Source organism: Somniosus microcephalus, chromosome 14 (assembly GCF_052327205.1).
Source record: "Somniosus microcephalus isolate GS21.2 chromosome 14, FLI_Smic_1.0, whole genome shotgun sequence".
Taxonomy (NCBI): Eukaryota; Metazoa; Chordata; class Chondrichthyes; order Squaliformes; family Somniosidae; genus Somniosus; species Somniosus microcephalus.
The window spans coordinates 104631038-104650996 of record NC_141000.1 but is presented as its reverse complement, the minus strand read 5'-3'; the positions used below and the strand labels follow the sequence as shown (position 1 = coordinate 104650996).

At 44.9% G+C, this 19959-nt stretch overlaps 1 protein-coding gene and 1 long non-coding RNA gene across 5 annotated transcripts in view; one reads left to right on the top strand and one right to left on the bottom strand.

Annotated features, from left to right (window-relative positions):
• Positions 1-5098: 5098 nt before the first annotated feature.
• On the top strand, positions 5099-19001 carry LOC147107790 (uncharacterized). 2 transcript variants are annotated; one of them, XR_015080872.1, is made up of 3 exons: positions 5099-5616; positions 8471-8594; positions 18915-19001. It is a non-coding gene; the product is annotated as an uncharacterized LOC147107790 (long non-coding RNA). The 2 variants fall into 2 exon arrangements; XR_015080871.1 differs by lacking the exons at positions 5099-5616; positions 18915-19001 and adding exons at positions 7731-7806; positions 14917-15602.
• The window catches only part of runx1 (RUNX family transcription factor 1), a 58631-nt gene continuing 45310 nt past the window's right edge, over positions 6639-19959 (bottom strand). For 2 of the 3 annotated variants that reach the window (XM_086007097.1, XM_086007099.1), the window contains 3 exons: positions 18951-19112; positions 10883-10945; positions 6639-9498 (listed from right to left, as the gene is read on the bottom strand). In XM_086007097.1, coding sequence (XP_085863223.1) covers positions 8990-9498; positions 10883-10945; positions 18951-19112 — 734 coding nt within the window. In that variant the 3' untranslated portion in view covers positions 6639-8989. The remainder of the gene's footprint in view (positions 9499-10882; positions 10946-18950; positions 19113-19959) is intronic. The other variant, XM_086007098.1, reaches the window with a different exon arrangement.

Sequence of the window (19959 nt, the reverse complement as noted above, 5' to 3'; positions counted from 1 at the left end):
GCATCAGTGAGCAGGTTATTGGTGAGTAAGTGCCGCTTGATAGCACTGTCGATGACACCTTCCAGCACTTTGCCAGAAATTGGATTGGAGAGTAAAACATTGTAAACTAATAAGAAATAGTTCCTCAGGCAGCAAATGTAACACATCAACAATCGGAGAAATACACGTTATTGAACTGAGCCATAACCCTGAAGTGCTCCAAGTTGGTCTTATTTCCATTTATAGAATCATAAAATTTTACGGCACAGAAGGAGACGATTCAGCCTAATGTGTCTGTGCCGGCTGCAAAAGCCAGCCTCATCCCACTTTCCAGCTCTTGGTCCGTAGCCTTGCAGTTCACAGCACTTCAAGTGCATATCCAAGTACTTTTTAAATGTGATGAGGGTTTCTGCCTCTACCACCCTTTCAGGCAGTGAGTTCCAGACCTCCACCACCCTCTGGGTGAAAAATGTTCTTCTCGACTCCCCTCTAGTCCTTCCACCAATTACTTTAAATCTGTGCCCCCTGGTTATTGACCTCTCTGCTTCCCATCCATTCTATCTAGGCCCCTCATAATTTTATACATCTCAATCAAGTTTCCCCCCAGCCTCTTGTATTCCAAAGAAAAACAACCCCAGCCTATCCAATCTATCCTCATAGCTAAAATTCCCCAGTCCTGGCAACACCCTTGTAAATCTCCTCTGTACCCTCCCTAATGCAATCACATCTTTCCTGTAATGTGGTGACCAGAACTGTATGCAGTACTCTAGCTGTGGTCTAACTAGTGTTTCATACAGTTCAAGTATAACCTCCCTGCTCTTATATTCTATGCCTCAGCTAATATTTAATTAAATTTCTCTGCAAAAGCCTGATTTTTCTCCCCCACTTTGGACCATATTGCGCTTAACGTAACTTGCCCCCTTACACAACTGCAGCAGACGTATGAGGGGCATCAAATGAGCACCAGTGTTGCCTATTTGCTAATATCTCTGTAAATATTCCTGCTATAATGATAGGAAGTGACTCCCTAGTTTGTGAGACTGCAGCCAAAGTAATTGAAAGGGAGACAGGTAGGCAGTGTGTCCTAATTACTAATAACCAAGTGGAGGGAGAGATTAGTTCCGTGATAGTCATACCTTTCAACTACCACCTAATTTCATGTTTTATCTTCTCACTGGCCATATCATTGAATCATAGAATGATACAGCACAGAAGGAGGCCATTCGGCCCATCGTGTCTGTGCCGGCTCTTTGAAAGAGCGATCCAATTAGTCCCACTCCCCTGCTCTTTCCTCCATAGCCCTGCAAATGATTCCTTTTCAAGTATATATATGTTAAGATGTAATGGGTTGTTTTTCAGTATTAGCAACTTTATAGCTAATGTATGTGCTTCACGCTAGAAAAATGTCACAAGTGCTGGAAAATCTGAGAATCGATAGCACCCTGCATACTGGCTTCCAGACCACAGCTAATGACGTATGTTTAGAAGTGTAGCCACTGTTGTAATGTAGGAAAATGCAACAGCCAATTTCTGCAACACAATATATATTAATGATCTGGACGAGGGAATTGGATGTAATATCTCCAAATTTGCAGACGACACAAAGCTGGGTGGGAGGGTAAGCTGTGAGGAGGATGTCGTGAAACTCCAGTACGATTTGGACAGGTTGGGTGATTGGGCAGAAACATGGCAGATGCACTATAATGTGGATAAATGTGAGGTTATCCACTTTGGTGGCAAAAACAGGAAGGCAGATTATTATTTGAATGGTAATAGATTGGGAGAAGGGGAGGTGCAGAGAGACCTGGGTGTTATTGTGCACCAGTCGCTGAAGGTAAGCATGCAGGTGCAGCAGGCGATTAAGAAGGCAAATGGTATGTTGGCCTTCGTAGCAAGAGGGTTCGAGTACAGGAACAAGGATGTCTTGCTACAGTTGTACAGGGCCTTGGTGAGACCGCACCTTGAGTATTGTGGGCAGTTTTGGTCACCTTACCTGAGGAAGGATGTTCTTGCCATGGAAGGAGTACAGCGAAGATTCACCAGGCTGATACCTGGGATGGCAGGAATGACGTATGAGGAGAGATTGTGTCGATTGGGCTTATACTCACTGGAGTTTAGAAGAATGAGAGGGGATCTCATCGAAACCTGTAAAATTCTGTCAGGTCTGGACAGACAAGATGCAGGAAGGATGTTTCGGATGGCTGGGGAGTCCAGAACCAGTGGTCATAGTCTAAGGATAAGGGGTAAGCCATTTAGGACTGAAATGAGGAGGAACTTCTTCACCCAGAGAGTGATGAACCTGTGGAATTCTCTGCCACAGAGGGCGGTGGAGGCCAGTTCATTAAATATATTCAAGAAAGAGTTGGATATATTTCTTGAGGCTAAAGGGATCAAGGGATATGGGGAGAAGGCAGGGGCAGGGTACTGAATTTGGATGATCAGCCATGATCTCATTGAATGGCGGAGCAGGCTCAAAGGGCCGAATGGCCTACTCCTGCTCCTATCTTCTATGTTTCTATGCACAGCAAGCTCCCACAAGCAGCACTGAGATAATGGTCTATTAGAGCGGGGGAATGGGACTGACTGGATTGCTCTACAGAGAGCTGGCACGGACTCAATGGGCCGAATGGCCTCCTTCTGTGCCGTTAAGACTCTAGGGGCATGATTTTGCCAGCCCTGGGGAGGCGGGACTGCCGGGAAAATGGCAGAATCTGGGGGCGGGTGCCCATCCCAAGCCCAACCCGCCTGCGTGCCATCTTTCCGGGAGGTGGGTAGCCGACCAGCGTTGGGTCCCGTCTCCTGGAGGCAGGAAGGGGATTAGTGCCACTTAACTGCCTGTTAACAGGTAGTTAACAGGCAGATAAGAGGATTATCCCCATTTTGCCCACACAAGTGCGGGCTTCCCGAAGGCTGCAAAACCGGCCAGGGTCACTGAGGCGAGCAGTGTGTCTGCGGGGGTCGGAGGGGTGCTTAGGTGTGCTGTGGAGGTAAGTGATGGGTGCAAGTGTGGAGAGGTAAGTATGTGAGTTAAGTGGAAAGTGTTAGAAAAAGTTTACTTACCTTTGTTTCTTCCTGCAGGCTTCAATCGTTGGGGATGCGGAGACTCTCGCATCTCCGCGGCAGAGATGACAGATGGCCGCTGCATTCTCCAATACAACAACTATCTAATTTCTGCTAAAGAGGTTTGATGAGTCTTGAATACAAGAACTCATTAAATTACAGAGAATGTCAGTGCTTGACCACTTCACAGAGCTGTCAAACGATGACAATTCATCTGTGACAGATGAAACGTCATGCGCTGACGTTCTCTGTAACCGGCTTCCCCTTAATTGGCCTGCTAAGCCCGCTGAGCGGGTTTAACAAGGTCAATCAAGGGAAAATAGCGTGGGTTGGCCAGAAGTCAATGGAGGCGGGACTAAAACCTGACAAATGGGAGTCCCGCCTCCAAAAGCTCCCCATTGGCAAAATCGAGCCCATATGACTCTATGACCAGATTGTCTGTTTTAGTGATGTTGGTTGGGGGATAAATATTGGCCAGGACAACTCCCCTGCTCTTCATAAAAAAGGTGCTATGGGATCCTTTACGTCCAGCTGAGAGGATAGACAGAGACCTGGTTCAATCTCTCATTTGAAGGACAGACTGTGCTTGACACTCCAGCACTCCCTTGGTGCTGCACTGAAGTGTCAGTCTAGGTTATGTGGTCAAATATCTGGAGTGGGACTTGAACCCACAACCTTCTTAACTTAAGAGGCAAGACACCCTACAACTGAGCTAAGACTGGCATGCTATCATGGGCTATGGATGGAATACTGGATGGAGAGGTGGTGCTGACTAGCTCTCACATGCAATGCTATAAAGGCAGCCCATTCATGGAATATAAGGGTAAATGCTGTAAAATATGCAGAGTAGATGTTGGCTGAACAGAAAGAGCTTGCATTTATATAGCGCCATTCATGACCTCAAGACGTCCCAAGCCCCTTTTCAGCCAATGAAGTACTTTCGAAGTGTAGTCACTGTTGTAATGTAAAAAATGTAGCAGCCAATTTGCGTACAGCAAGCTCCCACAAATAGCAATGAGATAATGACCAGATATTCTGTTTTAAGGTATGTTGGTTAGTATGATAAGAGGGGATATGTTCAATTTTAGAGATATTATGCTAGGTGTATAAGCAGGGTGGCAGCTTGCCTGTGATTTAATCTGCGAGTCATGGCACGAAAAGATGCTTGGATCCATCTTTTTCATACTAGTTTATCTTAGCATAGAGTCCTTCTTAAAAATGACTAAATATTATGGATAGGTTTACCTGTATCGCCATTTATTCCACTTAGTGGATTGCCTGATCAGTAAAGAATTGTTTTGATTTCTATTTCTATTTACACCATAATGTACACTGTGAACTCCTGTTAATGAATATTTTGGGGTTTTTCAAACTCCAAATTGCATATTACGGCCATCAGCTGCACAATATTCTGCATGAGTTCTGTCACAGCCACAATTAACGATAACAAAATGAAAGGAAACACTATATGAAAGTTATGTGAATAGGGTTACCAACTCTGCTGTGACGTATTCCTGGAGATTTGACTTTTGATCACATGGCATTCGATCACGTGACTTTCCCCCCTGTGTTTGAGTGTCTCTGTATCACCAAGCCCCGAATAAAATATTTGACCTTTTATTTTAGTGAGATGAATAACATAATTTATAAATCAAAGAAAGAACACAAAAGAACAGAAAGATATCAATGTTTAAATAAAATCTAATTCTGTGGTGTTTCTACGGTATTGACCACAATGAGAAACACCAAATACCACTGATCCAACAAAAGCATCATCGATATAAGTAATCTCTAACTAAAGTTTTCATACAATTTCATGACTTTTTATAATTCACAGCAAGTTATAAAAACAATAAATAAAACCAAAACCAACCCTAATTCAATTCACTGACTCCCACATCCCACCACTGAAGCCCAGCTTCAGGGAGTTGAGGTTCAGTCCTCAATGATAAGCACCAAAGCTGCCTGACTCCCAGAACAAAACACATTATACAATAGCGCACATCACAGACTGACATGAACTCCCCCTCCCTCCAGATTGTGTTTTCTCTCTCTCCAGTTTGTGTTTCTCTCTCTCTCTCCCTTCCCAGTTTGTGTTTCTCTCTCTCTCTCTCCCTTCCCAGTTTGTGTTTTTCTCTCGCTCCCCCACTTTGTGTTTCTCACTCTCTCCTTCCCCCAGTTCATGTTTCTTTTTCTCTGAGGACTAAGGGAGTTTCTAGACGATTTTCGCTGGCCTCGAAGCCGTCATGCTCGCAACTGGTGTTTCATAATATGGGGAGAGCAGCAGGCTTACCCCCATCCCCAGACTTACCTTGTTGCCTAATACTGACACCAGTAGGTGGTCTCGGGGCTGCCCGATTTTCATCCTTCCCCAACGGCCAGCTCTGGCTTTCCGCCAGAAATGGCCGAGCAGCTGACCGGCGGCATTCAAATGCGGCCCAGTAATTAAAACCTGCCGGCCCACCGACTCCCACGTGAGGTACCCGCCGGGAATTAAAGTCGGCCCTTATGTTGCATTAGTATGAAAGTATCCAGGAGAGGGAGCCTTGTTCTGGAAGTAATGCTGTTATTTATTTGGTAAGCTCCTGGCCAGAAGGAAGATGAAAGAGAAATTGTTGTACTGAAAGGTTGATTGGAAGCGGAGTGACACAGATAGTATTTCCACCTCTGCCGTAACCATGGTGGAAGATCTGCAGTAACCCCAGCGACACGGTATCAAAGGTTGCTTCTGCCATTTCTCTGGGGTCTGCGTCGATCTTCCGCCGAAGTTACGGCAGACATGGAAATTCTATCAGATATTCTTAAACCATGAGACTGCAGTTCAGTTAGTTGATAACTGTTACCTGAGTGACAGGATGCTTTGAAAAATATCACATTTAGGCCATGGTGAGGCGCACATAAGTTGCAGGATACCTGTGTAAGTTCAGAGAATGATCGGTGATGGAAAGGAGACCTGGGATTTGAAAATAATTTTGTAAGAGCTGTGCTGAGAAATGAGTGTGTTTGAAATTTGAGCCAACCAGAAAAACGTGACATTTTTTTTGTAGAATGGACACATTTAAAGTGTTACTTGCAGCACATGTAGGACTCTTGTTAGATTGTAAATGCTTACTGTAAATCTCACAGTGCCGCGTGGTCGCTGCTGGGAAGGGCATATGTATGGGCATTGGGTAAGAAGAGGATTGGGCTCAGCTCTGTCACCTCCATGGCCAAGGCGCCAGAGAGAATCCACATTCCAACGTGAGCCAGCGCCCTTAGGAGGGGAAGGGTGAATGTTTGGAGGAGTGGGGAGGAGTGAGGGGAGAAGAGGGGGAGAGGAGAAAAGGAAGGGGAGAGGGAAGAGGAGAGGGAAGAGGGGAGGGGGTAGAGGGAGGAGGGGGTAGAGGGAGGAGGTGTTAGAGAGGGAAGGAGAGAGGGGAAAGGGGAGGAAAGAGAGAGGAGAAAGGGAAGAGAGGGAGATGGGGAGAGAGAGGAGGGGTAAGGGGCAAGGGAGGGAGGGAGGAGAAAGGGAAGAGGGGAAGAGACGGAGAGTGAGGAGGAGGCAGAGAGGAGGGAGGTGGAAATCAAGGAGCAGAAAAATAAACGGATGCAAGTCAATACTTGTCCAACAAACTAATTTATTAGCCAGCCACAATATAACTATGAAATTGTTCAACAAACTTTGGTACAAAGAGTATGAATGTCAATATGTTCATCAGAAAACCTGCAGCAGTCCAGCCGCTCTGGATACCATTCACCGCGGGAGTTATCTGCTGTGCTGGAAAGAAGGCGTCTAATAGCTGGGTTGCAGTAAACAGGAAGTGCTTTCTTAATGCGTGTAACTTTACACCTACAACATCTAGGTTCGAAAAACAGCAACAAAAACTACAGGATTTTTGCGAATGCAATTGAGAAGTTGTTTGACAAAAAAAAGTCTGAAAAAAAAGTCTGAAGCGGAGTGGTGTCTGTACATTTACTAGCAACGACTAGCTGGAAGATTTCATTTGAGAAAAAAAACTCTTGCTTATTTACAAATATAGATACAATAATGAGCTTGACTCAAGAAACCGATAACATTTTTAGCTCATCAGAATTATGTAAATTATCCAGTCTTTTGTCAACACACTGCATACATATTTAAGACAGCTGACATATCTTAATATTGTAAGGTAGCAAATAGACATATATGCCCCTTATATATTTTAAAGAATCAATAAGGAACTCTTGGAAACCAAAGCTTTAAATAACAAATCCAGCTGTTTTGCTGCCTGCAGCCCTAGACCTTCCTCAGTTGAATCATGTTCCAGTCTTTGGAACGTTGATTTAAAGTCCTGCTTTCCCATGATCTTTTGTGTTGACCAGCAAATGAAATAATACACTCACAATGTAAATTAAATAACATTCAACCAATTATTATAAACCCCATGATTTGTTTGGCAATTGGGTCCAGTAACCAGAGCAGAACGCAGATGGATCCGAGATCTACTGCCACCCCCACCCACCCCGCTCCGTGCCTGTCTTCCTCTGGTGCCTGACACGCCTGGAGCCATTTGATTTTGCAGTGTTGGCTGACCATCTTTCTTCGTTCAAATATATGTTCGCAAAGCTTAACGGGTCCACTGCGGTTTAAAGTGCCAACCGGCGACCATCTTGGAAATGCTACTTACTCGTTTCTACTAGCACTACTAACAGGCTGCTGGGGCAAACCAAGCTTAATAACGTGAGATGCCTCCTTGGGGGGGACAAACGTCTGACTCTGGAAGAAGGAAGAAAACCAACTGACATAAGGTAAGATGTGACAACTTCACCGTCTCTTCATTCTGCATCAACACCCTTTCAGGTCCAAGCTGTCAACTCCACCCAAAACCTGTAAATGCACGTGCAAGATTTAAGGCTCTCGGGTCCACCAATGTATTTTCCTCCACTGTAGATGTCACTGTGATAATTTGCTCTGTACCAAAGAACAGCCGTTCACAGAAAATAGGTAAAATTTGCTTGTGATTTTCGTTGTATTCTACAATATGCCTGGGCGAGGAGTGCATCAGCTTGCCTCGAGGATGGAAACGCATTGGTGCGTCTCATTCTGCATCAAGCACGAATCCCACCCTCGCCCAAAACCAATGAGCTACTAAAGACGCAGTGAAGGCTGGTTGTCCTATCTGTCCATGCTCTCCCAGTGGGAGGCAGCCATAATTTCACTATAAAAAAAGACGTTTGGAAAACATACAAAAATACACTTTTAATGTTAGTGCTCCTGGCGCTTTTCAAGCAATCGCTGCCTGTCTGGATGCAATGTGCTAGTAGGAAAGTTAAGTAACTAACACCAATGTCGAAATGTAACACAAAATAATGTCAAGCTTTGCTGCATATATTTGCTGTAATGTAAATTTGCCCCCATTTCATTCACAAAAGTGTTTTCTGTCTCTTTTTTTGGCTTTTTTTTTTCAAAAAGGCAAATCAATGTAAAAAAAAAGAAAATATCTGCCCTGCCTGCATTACTAGCTGCACAGTCATCAATTCGACTGAAAACTGGAGCTGTAACTTTATGAGAAAGGAAAACGATGACAAGCAAAAAGGTAAGCTGGCTGTTTTCTCTCGATCTGAAGGCAACGACATCAGTGTATTTTCTCAGTGCCGACAGCAGGACGGAAAATACAAATCAGGCAAAAAAAAAATAAAATAAAAACTGTTTTGCTTCATACAAGGTAAGGTGCAAGACAAAAAGATTTTTTGCCAGTAGATGCAAAACAACTCAGATGAACCTTAAAGGACGACAAAAACTTTGTTTGACTACGCAAACTTGGCAAAGGGTAACCAAAGAAATGCAGTACTTTCCTTTTACACTGAATGATCCTGATCAAGGCTTTCGCAGTGTCCCCAATGTTCTCAAATCTAATGGGAATTTTGCACTTGCTTTGTCATTGATGAAGGGGTCTCTAGGCTTTCTGATTGTGTTGAAGATGCTTCATAGTCAATATGGCCGCCACACAGCTTCCTCCAGTCTTCCTGTGGTGCTCATATTTGTTGGCGAGTTGCTATGGCTCCCATCTGCGTCCACCACATCGCTTTGATTGGGAAGGTTTGGGTTGAGCAGGCTGGATCCTGTTGATGCATTAGTGCAGGGTGGTAGAATCCGGGGTGGTGACCGGTCACCCCCCGTCATCATAGAAAACTGGTAGGACCCAGCTGAGGCACCATAGTATAGATGGTAAGGAGAGGAGCTGGTCTGGAAGGGTCCAGCTTGACCTTGGGCAGAGCCCGGGTAAGGGGGAGGCAGGTAGGTGTGGTAGCGCGCTGCTGTTGTCATGGCAGACATGCCAATTCCTATGCCAGTAGTAACTGGAGTGGGCGTGTATGCAAAGGCTCCTGGGTAGTGCATTCGAGGATCTGGGAAGCGACCATCAGAGAGAGAAGGAAGGGCTGAGAATTGACGGTCGATGCCCATTCTTGGGTCGCCAAATGCTGTTAGATCAGAGGCACCTGCAAGGAAATATAGACCCAGTTAGTTCACTGCTAACAATCAGTTACATACATTCACTGTGTCTGAGACCTAACTGTGGGAGTCTTCCTGCTACTGTATTTGGTGTAAATATCTTCTTACAGCAGGCATCAACATACACGGATTAACCTTCTAAGGACTCAAAACTTTTTCATAAGGTGCAAGAATGAACAAATATTGCAACTAACCACTCAGCACAGGGATTAGCAGTGGATATGTGACCAAGAAATGCTGACACGCGGGTCTGATCCACAACTAAATGTTGGCTCCACTGTGCTCATGCTCTCTTATGGATTCTGATTATTGCACTGAAAATGTGCAATGGCCAGGACAGCACAGCATCGCAGTGCACCAGGGTAGCTTGTGATTACACTACCGATGGCCCCTATCTCAGCCACATCACTGCCAGAGTAAAAGGCAATAGAGGCCAAGTGTTTCCCTATTGTATGACAAGGGAAAATCAAAGGGGGGGGAGAGACAATCCTGGACTTCGGTTAGTATAGTTTAGTGTTAAGGGCAGAGTCCCATGGGGAGGTGATCCACTCATGGACACGGCATGTGGTGCCAGGAGACCAAGGGGAATTACTTTAAAAGAAGAGCGGGTTGAAACGTTGCTAAGAAACACCATGGAGGAGATTTTTTTCCTCCTTGACCAAACCTACCATCAAGTTTGAACATTTTACAGCTGTCTCGGGGGCGGGGGAGGGGGTGGTGGTGGGGGGAGAGTGAATTATTTGTGAATATAGAGAGCCAAACCATGCATGGGAGCGATTTGAATGTGGAAATCACCTCAGCAACAGTGGATAAGATGCGCAAGGGCAGAATTTAAATCATATGCTCAATCAGACAAACCCGCACACACAGATCTCCCCGCCCCCTGACCGCACAGGTGTGACTAAGGAAAAGAACTCTCTGGGTTGCTAGACAGTATTTTATTTCGGATCCCATAACACTGAGTAACATTTAACCTACAACCTGTGTCTGAGATGAGTTGTTCTTAAAGGCTTTGAGAGTTCAATCTTATGTTTAAGGTTGCCCAGATTTGGAAAAAAACAAACACTGAATAACTACAGTAGAACACATTAAAAAAAATAGAAGAAATCAAACCAAAAAGCCCTTTGATTTATTTTCTCAATGTGCCGCACTCATCCCAGAAATTCTTTGAAATAAGGACAGGCAAGAGCAAAGGCCTGCAAGATTCTAATAGTGCTGTTTACTTCTCTTAAACAAATCCAAACCTGTTATAGCAGCATAAAGCAGAAAGATCAGCTATTCAGTTTGCTTTCTCTCAGAATCAGCTGAGGTACAACAAAGAACTTGCGCAAGAAATGTTAAGGCTGCTTAACTCTCTCGAGTCTCAAATACCTTTTTTCAGTTTGCAAACGTTTTCTCTCATGCAACACAGCATTAAGGATTTTCTCTGCATTTCTATTATTAAGTAGAAGTGAGGAAAAACACAGAGGTTGATATTGAAATGTGTGATATTAGTAACAAGCATGTTAACACATTTGGAAAAAAAATCATCCCCGCCCTCTCCATCCCCCCGTCTGTTATCTTAAGAATGTTATGGGTTTTGTTAAAATTACTGGACAAAGGAGTTTAATTCAAATGCATTCTTTACTAATATTGCACAGCGTGATTTAAAGGTAGTAATTTAAAAAAGAATCCTCCCTCAGTGCACCGCATGCCGCGCACAGTTCCCAGTCTAAGTGACAAACTTTTAGCTCTCCTGCTGACTGCTGGTGAATGTTGTGGATTCACACTTCATGACCCTCAGCCTTACTGAGGCTGCGACTATTTTTTAATTGTTCTAGGGGCATGGGCAGCACTGACAAGCTAGTATTTATTAGCCATCCCTAGGTAGGGATTAGTGAAAATGTTGGAATTTTACAAAAATCTGGCAGTTTCCAAGGTCATTTTTTCTGGCGCCAGCCCACAAATGTCTAGAATTTATTAAATTTATGGTGGGGTTAGAAAGGAAGCATTTCTGGGTTGCTCGTCCACTACAGTAACAATATACTACCATATATCAATAGTCACTATGTGACCATATACAATAGACACTATGTGACCAGATACAATAGGCACTATGTGACCATATTCAATAGTCACTATGTGACCATATTCAACAGTCACTATGTGACCATATCCAATAGTTACTATGTGACCATATCCAATAGTCACTATGTGACCATATCCAATAGTCACTATGTGACCATATCCAATAGTCACTATGTGACCATATTCAACAGTCACTATGTGACCATATCCAATAGTTACTATGTGACCATATACAATAGACACTATGTGACCATATCCAATAGTCACTATGTGACCATATTCAATAGTCACTGTGTGACCATATTCAATAGTCACTGTGTGACCATATCCAATAGTCACTGTGTGACCATATCCAATAGTCACTGTGTGACCATATCCAATAGTCACTGTGTGACCATATCCAATAGTCACTGTGTGACCATATCCAATAGTCACTGTGACCATATCCAATAGTCACTATGTGACCATATCCAAATCACTATGTGACCATATAACAATAGTCACTATGTGACCATATCCAATAGTCACTATGTGACCATATAACAATAGTCACTATGTGACCATATAACAATAGTCACTATGTGACTATATCCAATAGTCACTATGTGACCATATCCAATAGTTACTATGTGACCATATAACAATAGTCACTATGTGACCATATCCAATAGGCACTATGTGACCATATTCAATAGTCACTATGTGACCATATTCAATATTCACTATGTGACCATATCCAATAGTCACTATGTGACCATATTCAACAGTCACTATGTGACCATATCCAATAGTTACTATGTGACCATATCCAATAGTTACTATGTGACCATATCCAATAGTTACTATGTGACCATATCCAATAGGCACTATGTGACCATATCCAATAGTCACTATGTGACCATATCCAATAGTCACTATGTGACCATATCCAATAGTCACTATGTGACCATATCCAATAGTCACTATGTGACCATATCCAATAGTCACTATGTGACCATATCCAATAGTCACTATGTGACCATATCCAATAGTCACTATGTGACCATATCCAATAGTCACTATGTGACCATATTCAATAGTCACTGTGTGACCATATTCAATAGTCACTGTGTGACCATATCCAATAGTCACTGTGTGACCATATCCAATAGTCACTATGTGACCATATTCAATAGTCACTATGTGACCATATCCAATAGTCACTATGTGACCATATCCAATAGTCACTATGTGACCATATCCAATAGTCACTATGTGACCATATCCAATAGTCACTATGTGACCATATCCAATAGTCACTATGTGACCATATCCAATAGTCACTATGTGACCATATCCAATAGTCACTATGTGACCATATCCAATAGTCACTATGTGACCATATCCAATAGTCACTATGTGACCATATCCAATAGTCACTATGTGACCATATCCAATAGTCACTATGTGACCATATAACAATAGTCACTATGTGACCATATAACAATAGTCACTATGTGACTATATCCAATAGTCACTATGTGACCATATCCAATAGGCACTATGTGACCATATTCAATAGTCACTATGTGACCATATTCAACAGTCACTATGTGACCATATCCAATAGTTACTATGTGACCATATCCAATAGTCACTATGTGACCATATCCAATAGTTACTATGTGACCATATCCAATAGTCACTATGTGACCATATTCAATAGTCACTATGTGACCATATTCAATAGTCACTATGTGACCATATCCAATAGTCACTATGTGACCATATCCAATAGTCACTATGTGACCATATCCAACAGTCACTATGTGACCATATCCAATCGTCACTGTGACCATATCCAATAGTCACTATGTGACCATATCCAACAGTCACTATGTGACCATATCCAATCGTCACTGTGACCATATCCAATAGTCACTATGTGACCATATCCAATAGTCACTATGTGACCATATCCAATAGTCACTATGTGACCATATCCAATAGTCACTGTGTGACCATATCCAATAGTCACTGTGTGACCATATCCAATAGTCACTAATTGACCATATCCAATAGTCACTATGTGACCATATCTAATAGGCACTAGACTACCGTGCACTATGTAGAAGGACAAATGTAGGTCTCAAACTACATTCTAATGCAGACCTTGCTAAAGTCACAGGCTTAGAAATTCGGCAGGGCGCCAGGCTCGCCTGGGCGCCGGAATTAACGCTGTGAACGGAGCCGCTTGCGCCCACCGGAAATTCAGTTGGCGCGCCCCAAGAGGGACGCGGGGCGCTGCTCGAGGCGCCCCGCGTCCCTCTTGGGGCGCTCCAACTGAATATCGCAGCGCAAAGTGCCGCAGCACCACACGCTGCGGCACGGCGCACTGCAGTACTGCAGGCCTTCCTCCCCTTCTTAAGGGGGAGGTGCCTGCACCAGCGCGATGACCAATCGTGAGTGCCGGCAAAAGAGCCCGGCACCGAGGAGAAGTGCCGGGCCCTCGGGACACAGCCGGCACTGCCCGGGGGATCAGGAGGCTGGGGATGGCGGCGCGAGGAGGTGCTGGCAGGCGGCCACCGAAAAAAATGGCTGCCCCGCACCTCCACCTTAATTTGTGCCACTACCGCCACAGGTAGGCCCCATGAACCGGTCGCGATTTGCGACCAACGTTACAGCGGGGGGCACGATCAAATATTGCGATCGGGGCGAGAGCGGGGCGCTGCGCACACCGATGACGTCATCGGTGGCGGCGCAACGCTACAGGCTAACGCCGCCATTAGCGCCCCGCTAAATATCGCGGGAGGCGTGGCCAGTGGCGCTAAAGCCACTGAGTGCCCTCTTTAGGCGCTAACTGGTGGCGCAGCCCACCGAATTTCTAGGCCACAGTGTTTTACAAGCAACCGATTACCTTTATCCGCCTCCCCATTAAAAAATGCTACTGCGATCTAGGTACAGTTTAAATTTTGCTTCGGGAATGCTACTCCAGTCGGCAAAGAGTTAAATCAGGTAACATTCAGTTTAGTTCTTTTTATACAATGCACTGAAGTACAAAGTGACTAAACTGGCTGAGCCGCTTTGTATATTTGCAATGTTTTCGAAGTTTATATTTCCATGCTGACAATGCAATCTTGAGACAATTGACTGCACTATGAAACTGAGCAATCAGGTGAGAGGTCTGTGTGTATCCATGTGAAAATCTGATGCTAAATTCCAAATAAAAACTTCCAGCCAGGCTTGGCAACTAACAAATGAAGAGCTGTTATAACCTACATTGCAGTGTAAATGAATCTAAAATACATGTTGTTCATACTTAAGGTTTGTCATTCTCCACATTCTCCATCCCATTACAGCACTTGTTTAGAGCTGTGGCGTAGACAGAGCTCACTCCAGCTGGATCCTCGGTGATCTCTGCACCTTTCGATGAGGAATTCTCTCAACGTTTGACAGAGATCAACTTGCACATCTCTACATGACTCGCACTGGTTTACCTGCACTCAAAGGATTGAATGCCTTTTAAGGAACTAGAGACTTTTTTTTAGCAGCCAGTTGGACAGAATCTCCAGTATGACTCAGATTAATGTGATCCACCGTAACTATGATTTGGCAGGAAGATGAAAATGTTTTTTTCACAGGTGACAAATCCTGGAGATGTCTGTCAGACAAGGTGTGGCGGCTTTGTGAAAGCAACCAGACTGTTCAAACAGACACGGTGAAACGAGCCAAGTTATGACTTCCTCAACAACGTCTAGCAGACAGTTGTGGACTTTAATGAATCTAGGCTTTATCTTTTAATGACAATTGGAAATAAAAGTGAAGATTGTCTTAAATATAAGCGTCTCCTCTGGGCCTGCGTCAAGTCTCAGCTATCAATGAGAATTCTTTTCTCCCTTGGGAAAGACCCTATTTTTGTTTTTCATGTCTCATATTTCACGGGGCAAACCTGTTGCCTCCTCTAACCTGTAGGTGCTCCATTCCTCTAAAGTTGTTAGTTTCCTCCCAATGACTAACTTTGGAAATGATCTTACAATTCTTGGCTCGATAAATTCTTGAGATTGCCCACATTATGTAGGGGAAGAGTCCCCAAAGCAGTGATGAACTGTTTGGATAGTTGAGTATGGAGGTGGCAAAGGTATAGAGGGAGAAACATGGGAGAATGAGTCACTACAAGTTGCTCTTGTACATCTCTTAGTGCCTGGATTTGGAGCACTGCTGCCTGTGGTCAACCACATTATCCTTCTCCAACACCTCTCCTATGTTGTCCAGCTCAGTGGGACTGCCCTCCCTTGGTTCGACTCTTAGCTATCCAATTGTAGCCAGAGCATCTCCAGCAATGGCTTCTCTTCCTTCCCCTGCAGCATTACCTAACTGGGGTTCCCACAAGGAACCCCTCCTCTTGACCCCCTCCTCTTCCTCATCTACATGCTGCCCCTTGGCAACATCATCCAAAGACATAGGGTCAGCTTCCACATGTATATGGACGACAACCAGTTCTACCACTCCACCACCTCTCTCGGCCCCTCTACTGTCTCTGTGCTGTCAGACTACTTATCTGACCTTTGGTCTTGTATGAGCTGCCATTCCTCCAGTTAACCACTGGGAAGACTGAAGTCATTGGGGGCGAAATTGGATGCCTTTGTGTCTCCAGTTAGTGCTCCCGGGGGGGGCGCTAATGCGGCGCAAATGGCTTTGCGACCGGGCGCGGCACTGACATCGACTCCCGCTATATTTGGTGGGAGTTTTGTGACGGCGCTACGGCATTGTGCCCGATGTTGTTCGCCCGGAGATCGTGATGTCATCGCCGTGTGCATCGCCCCGGTAACGCCCCGGACTCGAAATTGGCTTCCGCCCCCTGCAGTAGCGCTGGTCGAAAACACCGACAGCTGCAGGAGGCGTGCATCGGGCGGCCGGCCGCTTCGGGGGCGATGATTAAAGGCGAGGTGGCCGAGTAAGTAAAAAAAACTTATCTTTCTTGTTGCAGTTTTTGCAGGTTCCTGCCCGCGATCGATCAGCCTGGCACACTGCTTGAGTGCCAGCTGATCGCGCGGTATTGCGGCTGCCTTGGTAGTCCAGGTAGGTACTTTTTAAATTGCAGAGCCTGCAGTGATGGCCCTTCCCTTTAAGGGAGGGAAGGAGCCTTTGAGCGCGGCAGCGCGGCACGGTCCAGTGTGCAGCGCTGCTGAAGTCTCCACCCCGCCTGTGCTCCAAGAAGGAAGTGGAACGCTTGATTTAATGCTCCACTTCATTCCTGGAGCAGAAACGGCGAATTTTTCAAAAGTTTGAAATCGTTAGCACCTGGTGCTAACTTTTCAAACTTTTAAAAATTACAGGAAACTCTTTTTTATCCGGCACCGACGGGACCGGCGTGGTGCCGGTTTATCAAAAAGTCCGGATTACAGAGAGTTATAGTTAAAAGGTACGAGAGCTCCGTACACAGCAACAGATCCAGGCTTCCCTGTTGCTTAGCAACAGCTGCAAAAACCCCGGCCACAGACCAAGCGTCCCTGTTGCTTAGCAACAAGTGCAGAAACCCCCGATTACACAGCCAAGAATCAAGAAACGGCCACTAATATGAAGAAAAACTTAACTGAACCTACTCCTGAATTTTGCCGGTTAACCGAGATTTCCGGTTGTTTGGGTGCCGGTAAATCGAGAGTTTCCTGTAGCTCCCCAATTTCTCCCTCATTGCCTTTCATATCCCATCACAAATTCCATATCCTAGCCACCGCTTCCATCCTCCTCCCTGGCCACTGTCTCAGGTTGAAACAGACTCTTCACAACCACGGCATCCTATTTGACCTCAAGCTGAGCTTCCGACCCCATGTACCCCATCACAAGAACCACCTACTTTCACTGCCCCTGCTCAACCTATCTGCTGCTGAAACTCTCATCCATGCCTTTGTCACCTCCAGAGTCAACTATTCCAATGCTCTCTTGGCTGCCCGTCTATCCTCAACACGCTCTGTAAACTTCACTTTGCTGCCTGTATCCTATCCCGCAACAATTCCCGCTCACCCATCACTCCAGCCTTTGCTAACCTACATTGGCTTCCGGTTCCTCAAGGCCTACAATTTAAAAATCTTGTCCTCGTGTTTAAATCCCATCATGGCTTTGTCCCTTCCTATCTCTGTAACTTCCTTCAGACCTACAACCACCCTCCTCAGACTCTCCGTTCCTGCGACTCTGGCCTCATGTGCCTCACCATTGGCCGCCGTGCCTTCAGTGGTCTAAACCGTACACTCTGGAATTTCTTCCTTAAACCCCTCCATCTCTCCACCTCCTTTAAGCCCTCCTTAAGGCCCATCTCTTGGACCAAGCTTTTGGTCACACCTTCTAATATCTCCTTCTTTGGCTTGGCGTCCATTTTTGTCTGACTAGGCTGCTGCAAAGCACCATGGGACATTTTCCTACATTAAAGATGCAATACAAATGCAAGTTGTTGTTGTTGTTCTCCTTGGCTGGCTTTCTCTCCTTGCATTTTATTAACTTCACTGAAATTACAGATACAAACCCACATCCTACTGTCCCCTGGTACCTAAAATAGCTTATTATTTTTTAAATTCACATTGCCCCAGAATAGTTCCATTAAAGGCTGAATATTCAATGACAGCAATCCTGAGAGTGCACAGAACTTCCAGTGCAGAAATCGACTTCACAGCCTCGACCTGCCTTCAAACACACTTGATTTTTGCAGCATCTGCCCCACACCTCACTGGCGTATCTATCCAACACTCTGCATGTGATAAATCCTGTTTAGGACTCTTTACAAACTAAGACAAGAAGGATCCAAATCACGGCAGCTCTTTGCGGTTACTGATCTAGTAATGGATGAAATTCTTCTGCCAATAAAATGCCTGTTTTCCTCCATTATTAATAAGCTGCTAAAGATATAGCATTCTCAGAGGTCACACAGTTCGAATTTGCGCGGCCCTATCATTTTGTTAGTAGATTGTCAACTAAGGAGGAAAAAGAGGCTTTCTCCTGTTCCTCATTAAGATGAATTTCACCCTCTTTAATTATTTATTTGTCAAAGTCTGTTTCAGACTTAATGACTACTCCGAGGCCTTTTAAATTTAGTTTATCATTAAGGTACTAATTTGTTTTTAATGGAACTGCAGCATAAATATTATAACAGGTACATACTGAAATGTGTCACGACGATCACAGCTCATTAGGCTAGCACGAATGAGTATGGTACCTCTGTATTTTTCTAAATAAGTATACACATTTAAACTGGTGTACATTAGCTAGCCATCACTCCAATTTAATCTGCAACCTGCACTACCTGCAGTAAGCTCATGGGGGCAACCTTGCCCAGAACATTTTGCAACTTCTGTGGTTTTTATTCCAGCGGACCTGGTTTGATCTCCGAGGACCTGCTGCTCACCTGAAAGCCTGCTGGAAATTTCTGCTGTGATTGTCGGCATCCCACTTGCTCGGCCGGGGGAGATGGGTGTCGCAGGATGAACAGAGGGTGTTGAGATCTGCCCAAGATAGGGGTACGACTGGTCATAGGTCCAGGGCGGAGAAGGCTGTATGTGCCTGGTATCTGCGGAGAAAGGGGGAGAACAAAAGTGTTGGCTTGCTTTACAACTGAGACCGCAGCAGAAACTTTGCAGAAAGAAAATCAAGGGACAAAAAACACTTTAATTATAACATAGGAATGGCAGCAACCATCAGAGAAAACATCAAAGGTTTTGTGTGACATTTGATACGCCGGAAAAGGTACTGCCCTTGTTATTTTTTAGAAGTTACGTAAAGTACATCTTTCATGAAATTTGGTTGCTTTGTGATTCCTGTTAGTGTCGGGGCGCTAGGCCCCTCCCCTTTAATCAGGGGAAGGCCTGCAGTACTGCGGCGTTATGTGCCGGCGCGCGTGGCGCTGTTGCACGTAGCACTGCGATATTCAGCGGGAGCACCCCAAGAGGGAGGGGGAGCGCTTCCAGTAGCAGGGCGGTAAAAGTAGCGCCCCGGCAAAGTCATCGCCCCAAAGGGGGCGCGAGCCAATTTTCCCCCCATGGTGTTCTGGTCGATGCATTTCACAGCAAAAGAGCACCTGCATGAGCAAAACTGCATCAATTCCACTGCAAAAGCCTCACAAATTCCAAAAGGCACTGATTAGATCTATTTATCCCAGCCAGCAGCACGACTGGCTGTTAACATAACCCAGCTGAAAGCGACCAAGGGTGCTTTGTACTTAACAAAGAGAGGGAGAGATGAATCAGATGTGGGCTTAGCGGAAAGTTATTCACGCACACCAGGAAATGTGCACTTTGCTTTTTAAGAGGACGCACAAGTCGCCAGTTTTCCAGCTTAAACTAGTAAATGTCATGTTACAGAATCCCACGTGTTGGTACAGACGTCTGATTTGCTCGAGCACCTGCAGTAATGGTACT